The sequence below is a fragment of the Propithecus coquereli genome, unplaced genomic scaffold, assembly GCF_000956105.1.
Source record: "Propithecus coquereli isolate 6110/MARCELLA unplaced genomic scaffold, Pcoq_1.0 Scaffold720, whole genome shotgun sequence".
Classification (NCBI taxonomy): Eukaryota; Metazoa; Chordata; class Mammalia; order Primates; family Indriidae; genus Propithecus; species Propithecus coquereli.
Genome location: NW_012153286.1, coordinates 205,595 through 231,430, shown reverse-complemented (window position 1 = coordinate 231,430; position 25,836 = coordinate 205,595). Strand labels below are relative to the sequence as shown.

At 36.3% G+C, this 25,836-nt stretch overlaps 1 protein-coding gene across 2 annotated transcripts in view; it reads left to right on the top strand.

Moving 5' to 3' along the window:
• VBP1 (von Hippel-Lindau binding protein 1) overlaps positions 1 to 20,560 on the top strand; it is a 43,235-nt gene extending 22,675 nt beyond the window's left edge. For both annotated transcript variants that reach the window (XM_012661593.1, XM_012661594.1), the window contains 4 exons: positions 4,868 to 4,934; positions 6,351 to 6,449; positions 16,330 to 16,468; positions 19,513 to 20,560. In XM_012661593.1, the coding sequence (XP_012517047.1) occupies positions 4,868 to 4,934; positions 6,351 to 6,449; positions 16,330 to 16,468; positions 19,513 to 19,583 (376 nt within the window). In that variant the 3' untranslated portion in view covers positions 19,584 to 20,560. The remainder of the gene's footprint in view (positions 1 to 4,867; positions 4,935 to 6,350; positions 6,450 to 16,329; positions 16,469 to 19,512) is intronic.
• The last annotated feature ends 5,276 nt before the right edge of the window (positions 20,561 to 25,836 follow it).

Genomic DNA, 25,836 nt, shown 5'->3' with positions numbered 1-25,836 from the left:
GTATTTTAAAATACCTGATGCATAATCTAATCTTTTGGAATTTGTTAATTTTGTTTCATGTGTTAGAGGTCGAGTTTATTGTCTTTATTTTTTTTATTTATGATAATGATCAAGTTATCATTTCTTTTCCCTGTCAGCTCAGATTCCATCAGGGAATCTATAATATATGTGGAGGTAGGGGTAATTTAAGTCACTTCTGGAGGGTAGAGATTGGAGGAATGCTGCTGGTGTTACAGTCTTGGGCATAGCCATCAGACAAATACTTCTCCCCAACCAGGTAATTCCACCTATAGGGGATTCTTTCTTTTCCTCTGCCTTGGGCTGTCTTCATTATTGTCATGGGAGGGAGTTGGGGTGGGGAGAAGAAGGCTGCTGGGAGCCAGTACTTGTCATTCTCAGCTTCCCAGCTTGGCCCTCTCACTGCCACTGGCCAATTCTTCCATATTTCTACCCTGTAGCAGTGATGGGGTAGGTAATGTGATTCCCCAGGGCAATTCAGAGGGAGAAAAGGAACATAGCTGGAACATTTTTCTTTAGCCTTATTCTTCATTTGAAGATCGATCCACTTCCCTTCTAAGCTGCTGTCTCCACTCTACTGCCCTAGCCCCTCCCAGGACCTAGAGATTTCCATTGTTTTTATAATAACGAAGACCTAGAACAGATATAAGTGTCCTTTGACAGGAACATAGATAGAGAAGTTGTGATATATTTGTAATGGAATATTACACAGCAGTAAAAATGAAGGAACAAATCTTAGAATCCTAATTGAGTTAAAAAAGCAAACCCCATAAAAATGCATATAGCATGAGACCATTTGAATTAAGCTCAGAAACCAGCAACACTAAAGAATATTTTGTTTAGAGATACACACAAATATAGTGAAACTATTTGGAAAAGAAAAAAAGGGGATTGTAAACACACAGTTTAAGAAAGCTGCTGTCTCTTGGGGTGGAGCTGGGTGGGGAGGGGTGTATTGCTTGGGCATGTTCAGTGGCCTTGGCAATCTGGTTTCTAAGTTGGCTAGTGCTGCAGCTGATAGATTCATTGATGTGCTTTATGATATATTACATGTAATATTTATATATACAAAATGCATCTTAAAAATCATTTATATGACAAAAGAATCTTGATCTGAACATACTTCTTATGTTGTATGTGTATCAGATATTTTACAAATGAATATGTCTTTCTGGCATGTACCTATATGAACATATACAAAAATAAGCAAACTTGAGTGATCTATAATATCCATATTGAATTGTAAAGAACTCATAGAACATTAGCCTTCAAATTAAGTAAAAAAATTAATGCCAAGTGTTTCTAGATTATTCACTGGACTACATTATCAAATAGTGACACTAATTTTTTTTTAAGCAGTACGCTCATCTAACATATTTTGCCAGGTCAGTAGCACAGGGTGTAATTTGCTGTGCTAGCCTCCTACACACATAGTGTATAACTTCCTTTATATGGTGTAGTAAGTTCATTTTCATTATCATATTTAAATTTTGTTAATAGTCTAATCTCCGATAATGTTTAGTTAAACTTACCCTGAAGGAATTAGAGCTTAGTTTTTGTATTCTCAGTCTGTTTTGTTACAAATTACATTGTGATTTTGCAGAGACCCTAGAACTATTTTACACATTTCTCCATGTACAACACATTAAAGCCTGGAGCAGCTTCTAATTGCCATAAAGAAGAGTTAAACCCCAGTGACAAAAAAAAAAAAAGTATAATGGTTTTGTCTCTTTAAGTGATTTTGAGTGTTTCCAGCATATTATTTTTATTGTCAATGAGGCTTATTTCATTTGGGAATCATTTACTAGTTTAATTTGCTAGTAGCTATAATATAACTTATCCATTGACTCTGATCAGACTCATCATGGCCATCATTGTGTTCTTAATCTCTTGTGTTTAAACCAGTGACTGATTTATAATTTTAAGAGCCTTTGTTACCTAACTTGAAAAGAAAATAGTATTTATTAATGTAAGAGTTAAGGAAAAAGTATCCAAAGCTTAAAAGAATCACTAAACTATACTACATCATGATGCAGTATATTAGGCATTCAGGTCATAGTGTGTACATTTCTTACAGTGTGACAAGTACACACACTGAGAAGATGTCACTATGTTTTGCTTGGCATTTAGCTAACCATTATGCACATGGGTGTGGACTGAGTATACTCACCAGGAGCAGCTACATGCAGCGCTGGATAGGGGTTTAGTGGTTTTGAATTTAGAATATAATATTTGAATGCATGTTATTTTTAAAATTAGTTTGAAAATTAATCTATTTGAAGTATAATCCAATCAAATGCAGAACCACTGAACCACCTCTATAGCATAAGATCTGCTTTAGAAATGCTAAATAATGGTGGGCTATTTGATATAATAGAACAGAGCGTGGTATTTATGGAATAGGTATTCCATAAATATTTTTATTAAATATTTATACCTTAAATATTTTATGACTATTTTATTAAATATATTTTATTTATATCTTAAATGCTTTTATATCTAAAAATATCTTAAATGTTTTACTAAATAACATTTTTAATGATTCTTTTTTTTCCTTTCTTCTTTGGTTGCTTTTAAAATTTTTAATTGTTAATTGTTATGGGTAAATAATAGTTGTATATCCTTAGGGTAGATGGGATGTTTTGATACAGGAATACAATGTGAATGAATAAAATCAGGGTAATTGGGGTATCCGTCACCTCAGGCATTTATCATTTCTTCATGTTAGGAACATTCTAATTCCACTCTTTTATTTATTTTAAAGTATACCCTAACTTGTTGATTGTAGTCACTTTGTTGTGCTATCAAATATTTTTCATTCTATCTAACTATATTTTTGTGCCCATTAACCATCTCCACTTATCCCCCCCTCCCTGCTACCCTTCCCAACTTCTGGTAACCATGATTCTACTCTCTGTCTTCATGAGATCAATTGTTATTAACATTTAGCTCCCACATGTGAGTGAGAACTGCACGATTTGTCTTTCTGTGCTCGGCTTATTTCACTTAACATAATGTTTTGAGTTCTGTCGATGTTGTTGCAAATGTCAGGCTTTCATTCTTTTTTGTGGCTATATAATACTCCACTGTGTATCTGTACCACAATTTCTTTATCCATTCATCCATTGATGGATACTTAGGGCTGATTCGAAATCTTGGCTTTTGTGGATAGTGCTGCAATAAATATGGGAGTGCAGATATCTTTTTTCTTTTTTTTTTTTTTTTTTTTTTTTTTTTTTTTTTTTTTTTTTTATTTCAGGATATTATGAGGGTACAAACATTTTAGATATCTTTTTGATATACTGAATTCCCCTCCTTTGGTTATATACCCAGCAGTGGGGTTGCTGGGTCATATGGTAGTTCTATTTTTAGTTTCTTGAGGAACCTCCATACTGTTCTCCATAGTGTTTGCACTAATTTACATTCCCACCAACAGTGTACGGGGGTTCCCTTTTCTCCACATCCTTGCCAGCGTTCGTTATTGCCTGTCTTTGATAAAAGCCATTTAAATTGGGGTGAGATGATATCTCATTGTAGTTTTGACTTGCATTTCTCTGATGACTAATGATGTTGAGCATTTTTTCATATACCTGTTGGCCATTTGTATATCTTTTGAGAAATGTCTATTCAGATCCTTTGCTCATTTTGAATCAGATTATTTGATTTTTCCCTGTTGAGTTTTTGGAGCTCCTTACATATACTGTTTATTAATCCCTTGTCAGATGGGTGGTTTGCAAATATTTTCTCCCATTCTGTGGGTTGTCTCTTCACTTTGTTTATTGTTTTCTTTGCTGCACAGAAGCTTTTAAGCTATATGTGATCCCATTTTCCCAGTTTTGCTTTGGTTGCCTATGCTTTGGGGGTATTACTCAAGAAGTCCCTGACCAGACCAATGTCCTGAAGTGTTTCCCCAATGTTTTGTTCTAGTAGTTTCATAGTTCCAGATCTTATATTTAAGTCGTTAATCCATTTTGCTTTGATTTTTGTATATGGCAAGAGATTAGGGTCTAGTTTCATTCTTCTGCATGTGGATATCCAGTTTTCTCAGCACCATTTTTTGAAAAGACTGTCCTTTTCCCATTGTATGTTCTCGGCACCTTCTTCGAAGGGAAGTTCACTATAGATGTGTGGATTTATTTCTGGGTTCTCGATTCTGTTCCATTGGTCTATGTGTCTGTTTTTATTCCAGTACTATACTGTTTTGGTTACTACAGCTCTGTAGTGTAACTTGAAGTCAGGTAATGCGATTCCTCCAGCTTTGTTCTTTTTGGTTGGGGTGGCTTTGGCTATTCAGGGTCTTTTGTGGTTCCATATAAATTTTAGGATTATTTTTTCTAGTTCTGTGAAGAATGTCATCGGTATTTTGGCGGGGATTGCATTGAACCTGTAGATTGCTTTGGGTAGTATGGACATTTTAACAATATTAATTTTTCTAGTCCATGAGCATGGAATATCTTTCCATTTGTTGGTTTCCTCTTCAGTGTTTTTTTTTTTTTTTTTTGAGACAGCTCTTACTCTGTTGCCTGGGCTAGAGTACAGTGGTGCGATTATAGCACACTGTGGCCTTAAACTCCTGGGCTCAAGTTATCCTCCTGCCTCAGGCTCCCAAGTAGCTGGGACTACAGGCACATGCCACTGGGCCCAGCTCATCTTCATTTTTTTAGAGACATGTTCTCTCTACGTTGTCCAGACTGGTCTTAATAATCTTATGTATAAAATATCTTAAATATTTTATATCTGTATATAGTCCTCAATAACATATTAATAAAAAATGCAAAGCTGCTAAGACTGTGTCCTGGTGTTTATTCTTGCCTGCAAAATATTAAGTTAACCTTTTTCTTATTCATAGGCTAAAAGGTCAGATTCCTGAAATTAAACAGACTTTGGAAATTCTAAAATATATGCAGAAGAAAAAAGTAAGTGCATTTGTGTTTGTAAATATGGGCGAATCAGGATACTTTGGCAGAGACTCGTCTTCTTTGACTCTTGGTTCACTGGTATTTGATCTATGTTATAGAATCCAGTCCACCACCTTGAGTACATACACTAATGTTACAGACAGTGCGTTTCTGTCATAAACATGGCTTTGTGGCCTTCCTCCAAAAGTCAGGTTTAATTCTAAGGCCCACACTTGGGTAACTTTACTTACATTTAGTGTTTGCAGAAGTTAAATGCAATTTGAAATTGTTTTAGTTATAAAAAGAAAATGTCTTATTTTGAGGTAGTAGCATCTAAAGGCTTGTTATTGTTGTTCTCTATAAGAGTAATGAGTAAATCCAAGGTTTATAGAGCTGGAAAGAATCTTAGAAATTATCTGTTTCAGGTTTTCATTTCACAGTTTAGCAAACAGTTATAGAGAGATTACACCTAACCAGTATCCACATAACTAGTTACTGGCAGAACTAAATTTGAGAGTCTTCTATGTCTTAATCTAGTACTCACTAAATAAAAGTGGGCTATAAAGATTAAATCACATAAGTATATTGTATTTAAAAGATTGTGTGCATATAATTTATTAATTTACTGATAGAATAACTACATTTTTAGTACATTATTATATGTATTGAACTTTGTAAGAGACTTTAGAAAATGGTTGGGCATGAAGCACCAGTGAAATAATAGTAGGAGCGAATTTTTGTATAGCACTTTCTCTGTGTGTCAGGCACTGTTTTTTTGTGTGTGTGTGTGTGAGAGAGAGAGAAAGAGAAAGAGAGAGAACTCAGTGCTTACCACTGCCTTCGTAGGTATAGGGACCATTATTATCCTCATTTGACAGACGAGGAACCTGAGACACAGAGGTTAAGTGAGGTGCCAGATTTATACAGCTAGTAAGCAGCTGAGCCAGAGTCCACGCCCAGCCATCTGGCTTTAGTGTTCATTTCTTTTACCACTACCCTTAGTCTGCATGATTGTACTGTTTTAAATGTCTTAGGTTCAACTGTGTGATCTTTCCTTTATTTTTTTTTCTTTTTCTTTTATTTCAGCATATTATGGGGGTACAGATGTTTAGGTTACGTATGTTGCCCTTGGTCCCCACCCCAAGTCCTTGTTTCAAATATGTCCATCCTTCGGGTGGTGCGTATTGCACTCCTTGTGTATACAAATACCCGTCCCCTCCTCCCTCCGCCCCCCTCCCCCCTGCCCAATATCCAATAGATGTTATTCTTACATGTGCATTTATGTGTTGATTAGTTAATACCAATTTGATGGTGAGTACAAATGGATCCCGTTCTTCTGCTCTTGTGGTGCTCCACTTTGGATAATGGGCTTAAGTTTAAACTTCATATCAAATTGGCCTTTTTATGGTGGTGTCATTTTTTTTTTTTTTGAAGGAATCCACCAACTCACTGGAGACCAGATTCTTACTGGCAGATAACCTGTACTGCAAAGCTTCAGTTCCACCTACTGATAAAGTGTGTCTGTGGTTGGGGGTAAGTAAATGTTAGAGCCACAGCTGACATATTTGTAAACCAGTGTGTTTTCCCCCAGTAAAACAGTATTGCTTGAGGTGTTTAAAGTGTTCATCTCTCTTTGATTGTGGAAGGAATGAAGGGGCAGAGTTCAAGTGCTTCATATTAAAAACTGACTAGAATTAGGAGTGTAATGAAGATAGCAGTAGAAACATGCTAAAGTCTCTCCCAGTCAAGATAAAACTGACCAAACCCTACTTCTCTTCCAGATAAATGCTTTACCTCTTTTAAATGTAACAGAAAAAGCAATAGAAGTGAAGTAGAAGGTACTGCTGAACTTCAGATAAATGTTTATTCCCCATAAGAATTTAATAGTTATAGAAAGATCCCTCTAAGTTTAAGGGGGAAAGGATTATTACAAAAACCTTGAGATTAGAGTTTATTGTTTTTAAGCCATATATTTCAATTTTTAAACGATTTCATAGACCTCATGTGTGATTTTCCTATCTTGCTTCTCTCAATGCCCTGACTATCCAGCTAGCTGTCCATTGGTCTTGTTACCTGAGGCAAGTTCCCATACAAAGTAGCAAGCCAAGTATACTTCTCCTAGCTCTCCCCACTGGGAGGATTTCCACTTGCTGTGGTCCTATACAGTCACCCCGAGAGATGCTCTAGTGCTATGAAAGTTGGGCAGATTAGCCCAAGGAAACTCATTTCTCTATCACTTAGTTCATCTTCCTGGTTTTTCTTAATTGTAGTATTTTTAGAGTTTATATAACATTTACATTTTATTCTACAACCATAATTCCTACACTTATTTAGTCTTAGTTCTGTATTTAAAAGGAAGAATTCATTGTTTATCATTAAGGCTTTTTAAAATACTTTGAAACATAGAAACTACACCTGAATGTTGAATGATTTTCTGTGTTGAGATTTTGTAGAAATTGCATGACCTTTCAATTCATAAATTCAAGAGTAACTTTATTTCAGGAAAGGTAATTTTTGTTGTATATTTGAATGTGATTTTTGTCCCATTTCTTTTATTTTTTTGGGAATAATAAATATGCATATGTTGGATCTCCTTTGTCCATTCCCAGTATCTACCATGTTCTCCGTTTTCAAATATTTGGTCATTTTCATTTTGTGCTATTTCCTCTGGTCTCTTCCCCATGACTTTGTGTTTTCCCTTGTAGTTATTCTGTTTTGTTGCTTTTACTGTCTTTTATAGCTGTTTTTCTCATTCTCTTTATTTTCTTTGCTGAGCTTTTCCACGTCTTTTCATCTTTCTTTTGTTTTATACCTCTTATTTGAACGCTTAAATCCTGGTTTCTCCCATAGACTGACACTTCCCACAGTCTTCCTCATCTCAGTAAATGGCAGAATCTTTTGCCTGCTTGCTTGGAATAAAAACCTCTGAGTCATCTTTTACTCTTCTCTTATGTCTCAGTCAGACCTTCAGCAAACTTCATTGGTTTTCTTCCAAATATTTTAAGAATGCAACCACTTCTCACTTCTCTGCCACTATTGCCCTGATCCAGGTCACCTTTGTCTCTTACGAGGACTGTGGGAATAATGTCTGCATTAATTTGCTAGGGCTGCCATAACGAAAGTACCACAAACTTGGTGGTTTAAGCAACAGAAATTGATTGTCTCATGGTTCTGAGGCCAGAAGTCTGAGATCAATCCCAGAATCAGGGTTGATTCCTTCTGAGGGCTGTGAGGGAAAATCTGTTCCAGCCTTTTCCCTTAGCTTCTGGTGTTTGCTGACAGTCTTTGGTATTTCTTGGTGTGTAGAAGTATGACTCTGATCTCTACCTTCATCTTCACATGTGTGCCTGCATATGTCCAAATTTCCCCTTTTTATAAGTACACCAGCCATACTGGATTAGAGCCCACCCTAATGACCTCATTTCAAGCTGGTTACCTTTGAAAGGTTACATTCTAAGGTACTAGGGGTTCAGATTCCATAATACCCTATTTCTATAAAAGGTCTTATTCACAGGTGCCAGGGGTTAAGACTTCAATGTACCTTTTGGGGGGACACAGTTCAACCAATAACAATGTCCCAGTTCACTTTCTTACTTCTGCTCTTGTCTTCCTAAAGCCTTTACAGCATGACAGTCAGAGCGATCCTTTAAAATCTCAGTCATGAGATAATAAAGGTCATGCCATTATTCTGCCCAAAAATCTTCCAGTCACTTCTCATCTCATTCCGAGGAACAGTCTAAGTTGTTTGAGTGGCTAACAAGTTCCTACATAGCCTGGTACTTTCTTTTACTTCTCTTACTTAATGCCTTGCTTCTTTGCTTGGCCGTGTTTGGACTTCTTGCTGGACCTAGACCAGGCTGGGAATGGCCCTGCCTCAGAATCTTTGTTCTGGCTCCTCTTCTGCTTGAGCTGCTAGAGTAATGCTTTTAAAACATGTCAGATCATGTCACTTCTATACTGAAGTCTCCAGTGGTTTCCCTGTCACCAGGTGTAGAATATGGTCCCCTCCATAAGCCATCCTCACTCCCTCTAGGCCATCATTTCCTCCCATTCTTTTACTCACTCTGCTTTAGCTGTGGTGACCTCATGGCTGTTTCTGGAACTTGCCAGCATGGCTCCACTTTCTCCTTCTGTGCTCTTTGCACGCAATCCTTTGAGTTCTCTGCTCCAATTGTTAGCTCCCCCAGAGACCTGCTCTGACTTGTCTGTCAGCATCCCCTTATGCCACAATGTTTATCTTGTATTGTTTTTCTTCTTTCCATTTTTTGGTGTCGTTTTCAATTTCTTTCATCAATGTTTTATAGTTTTCATTATAGATCTTTCACTTCTTTGGTTAAGTTTATTCCTAGATATTTTATTTTATTTGTAACTATTATCAATGGGATTACTTTCTCGGTTTCTTTTTCAGATTGTTTACTGTTGGCATATATAAATTCTACTGATTTTTATATGTCGATGCTATATCCTACAACTTTACTGAATTTGTTTATCAGCTCTAACAGTTTTTTTTTTTTTTGTGGAGGTTTTAGGTTTCTCTAGATATAAGATCATATCATCTGCAAACAAGGATAATTTGACTTCCTTTCCAATTTGGAGGCCCTTTATTTCTTTCTCTTGTCTGAATGTTCTAGCTAGAACTTCCAGTACTCTGTTAAATAACAGGGATGAAAGTGGACATCCTTGTTTTGTTCCAGATGTTAGAGGAAAGGCTTTCCGTTTTTCCCCATTAAGTATGATATTTGCTGTGGGTCTCTCATATATGGCTTTTATTGTGTTAAGTTCCTTCTATACCCAGTTTTTTGACAGTTTTTATCATGAAGCGATGTTAAATTTTGTGGACAAAGTCATATGGTTTTTGTCCTTCCTTCTGTTGATATGACGTATCACATTGATTGATTTGCATATGTTGAACTATCCTGGCATCCCTGGCATGAATCCCACTCGATGATGATGAGTAATGTTTTTAATGTGTTGTTGAATTTGTTTTGCTGGCATTTTGTTGAGAATTTTTGCATGTATGTTCATCAGAGATGTTGGCCTGTAGTTTTCTTTTTTTGTTGTGTTTTTTGTCTGGTTTTGGTATCAGGGTGATACAGGCCTCGTAGAATGAGTTTGGGAGTATTCCCTCCTCCTGGATTTTTTGGAATAGTTTAAGTAGGATTGGTATTAGTTCTCTGAATGCTTGTTACAATTCAGCAGTGAAGCCATTGGGGCCTGGCCTTTTCACTGATAGGGGACTTTCCATTACTGCTTCTGTCTTGTTACATTTATTTATTATTTCCTTCCTTCTACTAATTTCCTTTTGTTTGATCTTGTTTTACTATTTCCTTGAGGCCCAATATTAGCTTGTTTATTTGAGATCTTTCTTCTTTTTTGATGTAGGTGTTCCTTACCTGTAGATACAACTAAAATTATGCTGGCTGATTCTTTCCCCAGCCGTTAACATAGGACCTCAAGCCCCAATCTAAAGTTATTCCAAATCAATTCTAGGAATCCTTAGGTGATGTCTCATGTAAGTTAGTGAAGAGTCACCTGATGTGCTTTTTCTATTACTTACTGGTGATGTTCAACTATTGCACAGCCAGTTAGATTGGCACCTCTCTGCTACAACTACTACTAGTGCCCTAAAATCTTGAAGCTGGTTCTTCTGGTTTTTAAGATCATATTTTTTCTCTGAGTATAGTTTGGGGCTATATTCCATACTTTTAATAACTAGTAATCTCTTTACTTTTCATTTCTGAATAGTTTACAACTCAAGTTTTTCTTTTATCATAAAGCATTGCTGTCAAAAAGTCTATGACAAACGTATTTTTTTCCTTTATACGTGACTTGTTCTTTTTGCCTGGATGTTCAAAGGACTTCTGGGTCAATTTCCCCAGGTATACAGTATACCCTTTCATTTTTCGTGTGTGTGTAACATTTCAAGAACATTTTGTTGAAATGAAATGTTTTCCACTTCGTTTCAATTTTTTCTGGTCCCTTGCTTTGGTTTTCTTCTTTGGGGATTCTTATTATATTTATGTTCAATGTTTGTCATTTTCACTGTAATGCATTTTATATCTTTATTTCTTTTTATATTTTAAGAAATTTTCTCATCTTTTATGTATTTTAAAATACTATTTGTTATAATTATTTGCCTCTGTTCTTTCCACTTCAGTCATCATTTGTGAAATAAATTTTTGTTTTATTTCTCATTCTTTCCTGAATTCTGTCACCTTATTTCTGTGTTTTCTAATTCCGATTAATGCTTGCTCTTTTATATCTTGTATCATTTTCTTAATGTTACTTGTTTTGAAACTCATTATGATTTTCATCTATTTTGTAGTCATGTCTTTGTATTTTACTTATGTTATCTGTAAAAATGTTATTCTGTTCCTTATTCTCTTTTTATTATTACTTTGCATTGGATTTTAGTTTGATCTATTTCTATTGTCATTTTTATGTAAAATTAATTTTCCTGAACTTTTAGAAGGGAGGAATGATCCTAGAGCTTCTTTTTGGTTCTTTATGTAAAATGATAAAAACATATAGCAGCTGGGATCCCTGGCTCTGTTTACACTACCACTCTTCCCCCCGACCCCCCACTTTTCATCACCACTGTTCCTGTCCTGTTGTCTTATTGTCCTATTGTCCTTGTCCCTATTTGGAGTCTATTCCCAATAGATTCTCTTCAGTGGAAGGCCCTATGGCATAAGGAAGTTGTAAGGCTAGTTGCGAGTTTGTAGTACCTAGATTTCTCCAGCCTTTGAGAGCTTACTCCCAGGCTCACCTACTCTGGGAGCATCCAATTAGCTTGCTGATGTTTTGCATAGCTACCTCTTGGTTATTTCGAAGTTCTCACATCTGATGGATGCCTCATTGCTTTCCTCTGTTTACTCCCATACAAATACTCATGTCATGCAGGTCTTATAGCTGACAATCGCATGTCCTCACTTGCTCTTATTGTAGTGTTCATGGACATACCTAGTCAGCTTTTTGTAGATGTTATCTGGTTTTCTGGGTTTTCTGTCCTAACTTTTTCTTTTAAATGCCTTTATTAAGATAAAATTGACATATCATAAAATTCACCATTTTAAAGTATACAGTTCAGTGGTTTTTAGTATATTCATGGAGTTGTATAACCATTGCCTCTATATAGGTCCAGAACATTTTCTTCACCCCAAAAAGAAATCTCATACCCATTAACATATCCTCCCCATTCCTCCTTCTACTTACCCAGCCCCTTGCAACCACTAATTTACTTTCTTTTTCTATAGATTTACTTATGCTGGACATTTCATATGAATGGTGTCATACAATATATAGTCTTTGTGGTCTGGCTTCTTTCACTGAGCATGTTTTCAAGGTTCATCCAAATCATAGCATGTATCAGAGCTTCATTGACTTATCTCTGAATGATATTCCATTGTATGGGTATACCACATTTTGTTTATCTGTTTATCAGTTGATGGACATTTGGGTTGTTTCCACCTTTTGGCTATTGTGAATAATGCAATGAACATTTGTTTACAAGTTTTTGTATTGACGTATGTTTTCAGTTCTCTTGGGTATATATCTGTCCAAGTTTTTAATGTTTTTTGTGTAGGTTTTTTAAGAGACTTAAGGAGATTCAACAATCACTGCTGCCACCATCTTCCTAAAAACCTCTGATTTTGCTTAGTTTTATTTTAATTTAGTGTCTTAATTAACTGGGAAATTATTTTAATAAATACTATAAAGGAAGAATATTAACTTTGATTTCCCCCCAAATGGATAGCTAATGGTCACAGCACCATTTGTTCAATTATCTCTTCTCTCCCTGCAGACTGAGTTTCCCTTCTGCCTGGATCTATTATATTTCTGGGTTCTCTTCTGTTCCTTTGTTCTGTTTGTTTATTCCTTGATCAATGACCAGAGGAGCTACTTATGCAAAGTAGAAGGAGGGTTTTCCAAGCCACATAACAGCAAGTTCAGAGGCCCTCAAAGCAGAAGCTAGCTTGAAGAGACAGAAAGAAGGCCAGGCCAAGTGTGGCTTTGTTTTTACAATGGAGAGTAACAATGATAGATGGTGGGACAAAGGGTAGTGATTTTAGCTATGGTAAGGAGTTGAAGTTTTATAGTAAATTCAATAGGAGACTATTGAAGCGTTTTAGAAGTGGCAGGAACTGACCTCGTTTTGCTGGTTTTCCATTCACTTTCAAATGGTCCTACAATAATCCATATATCGTTGGATACACAAATTTCAAATTAGTTTCTTTTTCTTTTGGGGGACAGAGTTTTATTTGTTAGGTTTTTTGTTGTTTTTAATACAGTTTTTGACTAGATAATACATTTACCTGGTTTGTAATTAAAAAGACACAAAAGAATATTCTGTGAAAAGCATATCTCCCATCACTAGTCCTGTGTACTCTCCTCCTAAGCAATTAACAATCATTTCTTGGCATCTTTCTGGAGATATTTTACACATACGTAGACAAATAAGACTATATCCTTCCCCCCTCCTTCTTTACACAAACGGTGACATACCGTGTGTTCTGTTCTGCCCTTTGCCGTTTTCACTTCACATTGTGTGCTGAGGATCTTTGTATATCAGTATGAGGAAAGCATCTCGTTGTTATTTTCCATTCCTCCATAACAGCTCATTGTGTGGATATGCCATAATATGCTTAACAGGTCCCCTATTGATGGACATTTGGGTTCTGGGTTTTGTTTTCACAGATGTTATAGCAGTACTTGTAGTCCATATGGATTCTGCATAAATATGTAACTGCATGGTATGTGGAATTGCCTACTCAAAGGGCTTATTGTCATGTATATTGCCAAGTTGCTCTCCATAGGGACCACTAATTTTCACTGCCAACATTTTAATGCCTATATTCTCACCTTTTATGGTACTACAGTGTGTTTCAAACTTTTAAATCTATGTCAGTCTGAGGGCGAACAATGTTTTTTCACATTATTTTAAATTTGTGTTGCTTTTATTATATGACTGAAGTTGAGCATCTTTTTATAATGATTGTGAGCTATTTTTATTTACTGTGAACTCTGCTCGTATTTTTTGCCTGTGTTGCTATTGGATTATGGACTACTGGCCTTTTGCTTAAAGTGTTATTGAAATCGCAAGGGGGGTTTGGCCTAGGACCTATTGCTGGTCACACAAAGATCCAATTATTGAGACAAGGAGGATTGGCAAGGAAGAAACGATTTTTTTAATATGAAAGACATCTTGTTGGTGCTACCAAAAGTTCGGTACTTGTCTCCATGGGCAAGAACAAACAACCAGGATAAGTAGTTTGAGGAAAAGGAAAGAGAAGTTTATTAACTTGCTGGCAAATGAGGAGGATGACAGACTGTCCTCTTAAAGAACCATTGTCCTCTCTTTAAGCAGAAATACAGAGCTATTAAGGAAGGTTTTCAGCTTCTGGCCGTTGGTGTTTAACTATGGTTGGTGGTCCTGGTTGACATTATTGGTGCTCATGACCTTTGCCTGGACAATACCATTGAGCCATCTCCTGTGGTTTATTTTTTTATTTTATTTTATTTATTTATTTTTTTGAGACAGAGTCTCACTCCGTTGCCCAAGCTAGAGTACCGTGACGTCAGCCTAGCTTATGGCAACCTCAGATTCCTGGGCTCAAGCAATCCTCCTGCCTCAGCCTCCCGAGTAGCTGGGACTACAGGCATGCACTACCATGCCTGGCTAATTTTTTCTGTATATATTTTTAGTTGTCCAGCTAATTTCTTTCTATTTTTAGTAGAGACGGGATCTTGCTCTTGCTCAGGCTCGTCTTGAACTCCTGAGCTCAAACGATCCACCTGCCTCGGCCTCCCAGAGTGCTAGGATTACAGGAGTGAGCCACTGCGCCCAGCCTCCTGTGGTTTAAAATACTATAAAACAAAGAACATTCCTCTGGCCCTCTGATTACTGGCCTTGGGTAGGAATGCAGGTTTTAATTCCCTGAAAGAGCAGGGGGTGGTTTTAAAGAGACAACTTACAGTACATTTTACCCTTTTTCTAGCCTTTACCTCTGTTACATTGGGAGAATGAGAGAAGCTGCCTCAAATTCATCTCCCTGACTTTAGGTCACTGTAGACTTTAGGTCACTGTAGGTTGCAGTGTAACTAACAAGGGGCTATATGCATTGGGGGCAGGTTGTGGGGAATGGTGTGGTGGTCTGCCCAGGGACCTTCAGAATCTCAACTCCTTTGTCTAGCAGAAAATCTACCATTTCTGGGAAACAACTCAAAAGGTCAAGTCGTTAGTTAAGGTAGGGGATTCAAAAAATATGTATATATATATAGGGGTCACTTAAATTTGTTCATGGTGCTGGTTACAAAAGATTTGTGGAGCTCTATATATTTGGAAAAATAAGTCCTCTGCCTATGATATGAGTTACAAATATTTTTCAGGTTCATTGTTTGTCTTTTGACTTTGCTTATGGTTTCTGGGTTTTGTGTCCTAGAAAGCTGTCCTTATCCCAGGTTTACAAAATAATTTATCTACGACTTGGCCTGGTACTTTGATGATATCATTATTTCCATGTAAATGTGTGATCTTCATGTGAGGTATAAGGTGGGCTCCAGCTATACCTCTTACTAGAGAGCTAGCTCCCTGTTGTACCAGTCTCATTTATGGAATTATCTTGTCCTCATGTGTGGATGCAGTGTGGGCCAAGGGAAAGAGAAACCAAGGAGGATGACCTCCAGTATTTGAGCCACAAGGTGGATAACTGTGCCATTACTGAACTGGGAAAGAATAGGGCAGGAGCCAAGTTTACAGGGTGACTTGGAGTTGTGTTTTAGGCATGTCAATCTTGAGCTGTCTGTCAGGTGGAGAGCTTGAGAAGCCAGTGTTTGAGGAGTGAGTCAGCTAAGGAGAAATACTTGGCATAGGATATTTGAATGAATGATGAGTGTTTTTCTTGACATGAATGAGGTGTTTTTAAATATATTCTACTTTTTACTTGTAAAAAGTAACCAAAATGCAGAAAATTTCTGGAAGAGAAATCATAGGAAACAATAGTAATTGACCCTGAAGAATGAGATTGGGGGTCTGGGACTGGAGAGACGTACTTCTCATTGAATATTTTCTTAACTATGAAGAAGATACCTTTTGCCTCACCAGAGTTGAGGAATAAATGGTACAATGTATGTAAACTTATTCTCTAACCAAGGGGTGAGGAAACTTTCTGTAAAAGGTCACATAGTAAATATTTGGATTTTGCAGACCACATGGTCTCTGCCCCAACTACTCAGCTCTGCCACTGTGGCATGAAAGCACAACTGACTTGAGAGTAGCTGGATTCTGATAAAACTTAACTCACAAGAAAAGACACTAGGCTGGATTTGGCAGCAATATAGTTTGCCACTACTTGCTCTAACCTATAAAGCACTGTATAAATGTTGAGTAATTGTCATGACTTTCTCTCTTCAGGCTAATGTAATGCTTGAATATGATATTGATGAAGCTCAGGCATTGTTGGAAAAGAATTTATCGACTGCCACAAAGAACCTTGATTCTCTTGAGGAAGACCTTGACTTTCTTCGAGATCAATTTACTACCACAGAAGTCAGTATCCTTTAAAAAAAGGCAGAGGGAGAGAAGGAAAAAGATTCTTTTTATTTTATTTTATTTTTTTTAAGACTAGTCAAGTGCAGTAGTGAGGAGGGGCAAAAGTAGTAGAATAAGGAGTTCAATCTGTAACTGACTGTGAACAATCAAGTGAGATAACTCACTACCTTTGGACCGGCCAGGAAAAAGATTCTTTAAAAAAACATTCTTGCATTGCTTTACTGGAAAGAATGTCCTTATTTTGTTCTTAGGCTAATGTGAGGTTGCAGATTGTTTTGATAAATAACGTATTTGGAACTAATACTTAAATAAGTTTATAGGTAGATTAATAAATTTGAAATGTGAAGTTGTAGAAACAGTAAATTCACATTGGTGAATGAGTGTTTTCTTCCAAATATTTTCTTAAAAGAATCCAAACTCTGTAAAATAATTTAAAGAGGTTTATTTTGAGCTGAATGCGTGTGACCATGGCCTGGAGAGCCATGCCCAGGAAGCCATGAACAAGTGGTCCCTCTGCGGTTGGGTTACAGTTTTATTTTATACATTTTAGGGAAACACGAATTACACATAAAATTATAAATCAATACTTAGAAGGCATATATTGGTTTGGCCCAAGAAGGCAGAACATCTCGAAGTGAGGGGTTATAGGTTATAGGTGGGTTTAAAGATTCTTTGACTTGTAATTGGTTAAAGAAATGAAGCTTTGTCTAAAGGCGTGGAATGTTTTAACTTAAGATAAGTATGTCTGTTAATCAGAGACAAGTCAGACATTTACTGAAACTCAAACTCAAGTGATCTGTTAAGTAAATTGATGGCCTGCAGGTGTGGTTTAAGCATTGCCCTGCATGGCCTCAGGCCCGTTAATGATTTAATATCTTATAAAAAATAACTCCAAAAGGGACGGGGCATAACTAGACATGTCTGACCTCCCTTCTCCTTGTGGCTGCCAATTCAGCTTTAAGGTTTTTCTGGGGTTCCCTTGGCCAAGAGGTGATCCATTCATTCGGCTGAGGGCTTAAGATTTTTATTTTAGTTCACAATACCTTTATAGGTAGTCAAGTAGTTTAATTTCACAAGCATTTACTAAGGGTTTACTTTCTTCTGCAACTGTGCTAAGCCACATGGGGCATGGAAATCAATGAAGAAAAAAGAATGGCAAAGTCTGTCTCTGTTAGAACTGTACATGTGAAACAGCTAAATGATAATTTCATAGCAAACTATAGGTAAGTTCACATATGCAACACCAAGGCAATTTAAAATTTCGGAAAGATGTGAATTAGTTCAAAGAAGGCTTTGTTAAGAAAATAAAACTTAGGCTGTTTTTTTTTCACTTTTTTTTTTTTTTTTTTTAGTATATCTTGGAATGAGAAAACTTAGGCTGTTTTTAAAGGCAGTGTATGATTTATATCAGCAGAGAGAAGAGGTAGGGGTGGGGTATTCTGGTCAAGGGGGAGGGCAGGCATTTTGAAACCAAGCTGTTTGCCTTTCTTCCCCGACCTGATTCTTCCTCCTAGTTCCTGTCACAGTCACCCAAGGCAAAAACCTGGAAATCATCCTTCATACTTCTCTCTTCCTCACTACCAAGAGTGAACCAATCATCAGATTCTTGTCAAATTTCCCTCTTAAATCTCTGCCCATTGCTGTTACTCATGTTTTGGGCCTCTTGTTCTGGGTCTGCAGAACCTGTACTCAGTAGTTTTTTGGTCTCTCCTCACACCATCTCCAGCATGAATTTAGTAAGTCACGCATCTTATTTTTATTACTTTGTTTATGATATTTCAGTGGTTTCTTGTTGTATCTAAGGTGTGTATACAAGCACTCTTGTGAAGTATCTCTGGCCAGTCTCACCTCATGCCACTGTCTTCTTCCTACTCTGGCTCTTCCCCAGTGCACCCTGGGTTCCAAATAACCCCAATCTGTTATTCTCACCTCCCAAATGTGCCACACCCTTGCATTTCTACATTTTGTTTCCCCTACCTGGAATAATTTCCTCTTATTTACCTGGGGTACTCCTTTTTACCCTTCTTATCTCACTTCAAGCACTAGGACATTCCTGAACATCTTCTAATTCTCTCAGGGTGTTTTGTTGTTCCTCTATACATACTTAGCACTTTGCACATACTACTTTGTTTCCTTTGTTAAACTGTTAGCTCTTCAAGTGTAGGAGCTGTACTTTTTCTCTTCTCTCTCCAGTTTAGCATGTGCCAGGTGTTTAGTGCTTTGGTGAGGGAAGGCAGGCCTTTTGGGGCCTAGTGCAGGGATCGTCATCTGACTGGTAATGTAGAGACTTCATCCAGCTGTGAGATGACAAGGGCCTAGGAAGGTTGGTATGTGTAAAAGGAAAAGATATTAAATATGAGAGAAAAAACAGAATCCAATGACGTAGATAGTTACAGGAGCCCATGAAAGGAAATCATCTGAGTCCTACAAGCTTATAGAAACGCCATTTTTTACTGCTACTGCTGGAAAAGGTAGGAAGGTGTGCAGACATTTGAGGGAGTTAGGGAATCCATTCTCTACTATACTGACTGTTCTTCTGGAGTCTAAGCTCCATGAGGGAAAAAAATTCACCTGTCTTATTCAAGGCTTTGTACAGTGCCTAGTTAGAAACATAGTAGATGCTTAATAAACTGAATGAATGTCTTGTTACATCAAAGATAGGGTAAGAAATAAAATTGATAATTATACTAATTTAAATATTACATGGCAGAATATGGGTTCAGTGATCTTTGAAATTTCATGGATGGAGGACTGTCTTTAAAACTTCTGAGAGTATATCTAGTACATATTTGTTAAAGGTAATACCATAGTTGACTAGATATGTTAAACAACTGTTGATTTAAGGCCTTGACTTGGTTTTGGTAGAATTTAATTCCTGTATTTAATTAGTAATTGACATTATAGCAAGATGTGTTATAACATTAGTTGTTAACCAGTATTTGTGTATGTATGATTTCTGTGTTGTTGATTCATTGTGTGAGTATGTAGTCATTGTATATGTTATCTTTAGAATTGCATTTGCATTTTCTTTGACAATTCTTGCAGATATGGCCAGAGTTTATAATTGGGATGTAAAAAGAAGAAACAAAGATGATTCTACCAAGAACAAAGCATAATGCTGGCAATTAAAAATGTGGTTCAGTTTTCAAGACATATTATTTTAAATACCCTGTTTATCGTTGAAGATTGACATAACTTTGAATGATGTTTTAACAAGATGATTAAAAATTTTAAAAAAGTAAACACCATTTTATTTATATATACAAACAAAATAAGTTTCAAATATTTTATGAAATTAGCAGTATTTTTTTTCACATTTCCCAGCAAAGTTGATGCTGCTTTTCATCATTATTTTTGTCTGTCATATGAAAACTCTTAGCTGAAATGGCCGAAAACTGTGAGGTATGCTATAGAAGCGAATGCTAGACGCTAGCACAGTTTACTTTATTGGCTGATTTTATTCTCACTTAGTGTGGTTAAACCATTTTAGAGGTAGGGAAAACACAGTTTGAATATTTGTAAATTTGTTTTCCTTTGGTACATGTGGAATTTAATGGTCCTCTATTGCAGTTGTCTTCTGTAAATGGGGTTTGATGGATTACTGCTTAACCAATAACTATCTATTATGATATTCTGGACTTTTCAGGAAATGGTAATTTGCCTTCCTACACAGTAAGAGGGCTATTAAGACAGCACTTTTTCTAACCTCAAATAAGTGCACAATGTCTTTGCAATGCCAACATAAGGGAGATATTGGCCAACGTGAAGTAATATTACCCATTCAAAACTCTTTGCTGAGGTGATTTTGTATTTATTAACAGTTTTCCAAAGCATCTTGAACAGGAATATTAAGATAAATGTAAATCTACAGTGTTTGAAAAGAGTTGTGAGCTTTTTTATTCGTGATTAAAACCTCATAGGAATAGTAAAAAAATCCCTGTGGAAAGCCATTGGTACAGTGGCTAGTATTGGGTGATATAGATTCTGGTAAAAACACAAATATATTATTCCATCTCCATGTAATAAAAAGTATACTTGTACAACAATGTTTTGTACTTGTATGTCATGATATTAAAACAGTAATGTTAAAACTGCGGCACAGCACTTTTTTCATGTTACTCTTTTGTCTTAATACGTTTGGGCTGCTATCACAGAATACCGTTGACTGGGTAGCTTATAAACAATAGAAATTTATTGCTCACAGTCTGGAGGCTGGGAAGTCATATTAAGGCACCCGCAGATTCAATGTCTGGTGAGGACTTATTTCCTGGTTCATAGGCTATACCTTCTCACTGTGTCCTCACATGGAGGAATGGGATGTATGAGCTTCGTTGGGCTCTGCCCTCATGATGGACTTAACCTGCCAAAAGGTCCCACCTCCTAATGCCATCACCTTGGGGGTTAGGATTTCAACATACAAACTTTGGGGTGAGACGAATGTTCAGACAATAGCTTGTTTTTTAGAGTTAACATGGGTCTTTTCACATATTTGTAAAGTTTATTTACTTGTACATATAACTAGCATGTTTGAAGAACTTTTTTTTTTTTTTTTGAGACAGAGGCTCACTATGTTGCCCGGGCTAGAGTGCCGTGGCGTCATCCTAGCTCACAGCAACCTCAAACTCCTGGGCTCAAGCGATCCTACTGCCTCAGCCTCCCGAGTAGCTGGGACTACAGGCATGCGCCACCATGCCCGGCTAATTTTTTCTATATATTTTTTAGTTGTCCAATTAATTTCTTTCTATTTTTAGTAGAGATGGGGTCTCGCTCTTGCTCAGGCTGGTTTCGAACTCCTGAGCTCAAACAATCTGCCCGCCTCGGCCTCCCAGAGAGCTAGGATTACAGGTGTGAGCCACCGCGCCCGGCCGATTGAAGAACTTCTTATATTTGTAAAAACAACACAAAATCTCTTTGAAAGAAATACAGATAAGCGAACAATTGTGAAGTTAATCAAAAAGATACCAAAAGTTTCTTGATTCAGTTTTTCTTTCATAACTTTAAATTCCCATAATTTAGAATTTGAGGTTTATAATCATCTTGAGATATTGTGCTATTTTTTTCCTCAAATTTTATTTATGGTAAGTATATTGGTACAAAATTTCTCTGTTAATATTAAAACAGGAATAATTTGCTCCAAAGATCTTTATTTTGTCTTAGTTTAAGTCCATGAGTCTAAATATGAATGTTTAGGTAATTGCAAGAAATATGAAGAAACAAAGCTCTTTAGAGATACGAATTACAGGATAAAAATTAAGTTAATTGACAAATATTTATGAACACCCAATATGTGTCAAGAATAGTATTAGGCTCTGTTAATGAAATGAAAGATATTTAAATCTTGCCTCTGCCAGATTGTTTCTGTTATAGTCGTTTACATTTTCAAAATAACATAACCATCCTAATTTGACATGGTATTTTCAAGCTTAATATTATGATAGCATACTAAGAGAGGATATGGGCAAAAGTTTGACTACAGAACTTGATACTGAGTAACAGATGTGTTGGAAATGCAACTTAAATTTAACTGCTTTCCGTTATAAAACATGCGCATTTAACAAAACTTAGAAAACAGAAAAAAAAGACTTTAAGTTCTATTTGCAGCCCCCTTTTAACATTTCTATGTCTTCCATCTCTTTTTTTTATGCATAGGTATTTTTTCAAAATAGTTGAAATGATTATCTTTATAATTTTAATCCTACTTTCTTCACTTAACTTAAATTTTGCTTATTATATAATGCTATTGTATTAACATCATTTTACTAGTTTCATAGTAGTATTCTAATGGGTGAACCATAGCGAGCTGTCATTTTATAAGTAGACATTTGGGTTTTTAAAAACTTTATCATAAGTGAATAATTCATCAGTTTATGTTTTTATATAAGGCTTTTTCTTGTATTTTATATTTATTTCTTGTATTTTTCCTGAGAATAGATTACGAAAAATGGTATTATGGAGTCAAAGATTATAGCATTTTATTACCTAGGGTTAACTGAGAGTATTATTTTGTTAGGTACAACTTGTTTGACACAGAGGCTGTGAGGCTGATGAATATTCAGGTATGTTGAGAAATGAAACATTGTTAACTAAGACCAATGGACAAAAAAAAAAAAAAAAAAAGTTCTCATTTTAAAAGCCCAGAATTATGGGTGTTCTTTTTGACATTTTAAAACACACACAAGCCAAACTGATGTTTTCTTTCCTCTAGCTGTTGTTATATAACATTTTTCCAAATTAATGTTTTTCCCCTGCTACCCCTACCCTTCTTCTTCCATATAAAGACAGTGACATCTGTAGGGAGAAGCACCTTATCCAAGACCACACAGTGCACAGCCAGAACAAGAGCCACATCTCCTTTCTTGTGAGGAAATTTCCTCCCTCTATACCATGATGCCTTGCTCTTTTATTTAGAAATAGCTAAGTTTGGTAAAAATGTTAAATTTAATCCCTTTATATTTGCTATTCTCAGCCCTAAAGGTCATTGATACCAGCCTCTGGTGACCACTATTTTACTCTCTGATTCTATGAGTTCAATATTGTTAGAATTCCACGTATGAGTTCATGTGGTATTTGTCTTTCTGTGCCTGGCTTACTTCACTTACCATAATGTCCTCCAGGTTCATCCATGTTGTCACAAGTGACAGAATTTTCTTCTTTTTAATGCCGAATAGTATCCCATTTTGTGTGTGTGTGTGTGTTCCTCCCTCCCTTCCTCCTCCCCCCTCTCTTGTCATTAAATATGAAATGTCCAATTTCGAATCAAAAGTATAGTTTATTATATCTCAAAGAAGCAGTACAATTAATCAAAGTACACACCTAAACTGTTGACACAGTTTTGGCATCTTAACTGTAGCTTGTTTATGCCAGTAGCAAAGAAGCCAGGAGAGCAAGTGGTGATGAAATTGCCAAAGCTGTTTCCCACAGCTTGTTGAGAATTGAATCTTTCCTTTTAAGAAGTGGTCCAAAGCCTAGAAGTGGTAGTCAGTTGGCGCAAGGTCTGGTGAATACAGTGGATGACAAAGGGTTTCCAAGTCCAGCTGCTGTAGTTTGAGCAGAATTGTTTTTTGTGACATGTGGTCTTGCTAGAGGATTGGCCTGTCTTTGTTGACCAATCTCTGCTGCTTAATCACAAGCATCCTCATCATTTCATCCAGTTGGTTGCAGTAGACATCTGCTGTAATCGATTGGGCAGGTTTCTTGAAGCTTTAGTGGATAATACCAGTGCTGGACCACCAAACAGACCATTAGCTTCTTTGATGAATATTCGGTTTTGGATTGTGTTTTGGCACTTCGTCTTTATCCAACCATTGTGCCGAACACTTGCGATTGTCAGAAAGAATCAATTTTTCATCACATGTAACAATATGGTGTAGAAATGGTTCACCTTTATGTTGTGACAGGAAACAAAGGCAAGCTTTGAGACAATTTCTCTTCTGATGCTTGTTTAATTCATGTGGTACCCATGTATCCAGCTTCTTTGCCTTGCCTATTTGTTTCAAATGGTCCAATATTGTTGGAATAGTAATCTCAAACCTTGCTGCAAATTCACGCCTAGGTTGAGATGGATTCACTTCCAATATAGCTTTGAGCTCATCATTACCCATCTTGGTGTCAGTTCGCCCACGTAGTTCATTTTCAAGATTAAAATCAGAACGGAACTTCTCAAACTATCAACGTACTATGCGTTCATTAGCCACATCCTTCCCAAACACTTCATTGATATTTTGAGCTGTCTGAGCTGCATTGGTTCCACGATGGAACTCATTAGAAAATAACACGAATTTTTGACTTATCCATGATTTCACAAAAATTGCTCTAAAAAAAATTTGAAAGATAATCACAAGCAAAAAACGTGCGTTTGAAAGACTGAGAATGTACCTTCACAATAAACATAAAACAGGCAGTGTCAAAGTGAAATGTCAGCTATCAACTGTCATACTTAGTACTTAAGGAAATCAGACACTTCACACTTAATAACCACACACACTGCATTTTCTTTATTCATTAATCTGTTGATGGACACTCAGGTTGATTCCATATCTTGGCTTTGTGAATAATGCTACAATAAATAGGGAATGCAGACATCTCTTCAACATACTGATATTATTATATCCTTTGGATATATACCCAGTAATGGGATTGCTGGATCATATGGTAGTTGTGTTTTTCTAGTAATTTTTTGAGAAACTTCCATACTGTTTTCTATAGTGATCTGTACTAATTTACATTCACACAGTAACAACATACTAGGGTTCCCTTTTCTCCAAATCCTCACCAACATTTGTTCTCTTTTGTCTTTTTGATAATAGCTATTCTGACAGGTGTGAGATGATATCTCATTGTGGCTTCGATTAGCATTTCCCTGATGATTAGTGATGTTAAGTATTTTTTCATATACCCATTGGCCGTTCTATGTCTTGAGAAATATCTATTGAGGGCCTTTGCCCATTTTTAAATTAGTTTTTTTTTTTTACTATTGTGTTGTTCGAGTTTCTTATATATTTTGGATATTAACCCCTTAGCAAAAGTATAGTTTGCAGATATAGTCTCTTATGTTGTAGGTTGTCTCTTCTCTCTGTTGATTGTTTCCTTTGCTATGCAGAAGCTTTTTAGTTTGATATGATCCCATATGTCTATTTTTGCTTTTATTGTCTGTGCTTTTGGAGTCATAGCCAAAAAATCATTGCCCAGGCCAGTGTCATTGAGCTTTTCCCCTATACTTTGTTCTACTGATTTTTATGGTTTCAGGTCTTACACTTAAGTCTTTAATCCGTTTTGAGTTGATTGCCATGTATGGAGTGAGATAGGCATCCAATATTATTTTTCTACATGGGGATATTCAGTTTCCCCAGCACCATTTATTGGAGAGAATTTCCTTTCCTCATTTTGTGTTCTTGGTACCATTGCTGAAAATGAGTTGGCTATAAATTTTTGTATTTACTTCAGGTCTCTTTATTCTGTTTTGTTGGTCTATATGTGTGTGTTTATGACAGTACCATGCTGTTTTGGTTACTATAGCTTTGTAGTTGATTTTGAAATCAGGTAGTGTGATACCTCTAGCCTTGTTCTTTTTGCTAAAGATTGTTTTAGCTATTTGGGGTCTTTTGTGGTCCCATACGAATTTTAGGATTTTTTTTTCTATTTCTGTGGAAAATGTCAGTGGAAATTTGAAAGGGATTGCATTGATTCTATAGATTGCTTTGGGTAGTATGGACATTTTAACAATATTAATTGTTCTAATCCATGAACACAGGATATCTTTGCATTTATTTCTGTCTTCTCCAATTTCTTTCATCAGTGTTTTACAGTTTTCAGTGTACAGATCTTTTATCTCCGTGGTTAAATTTATTTCCAAGGGCGTTTTTGTTTTTG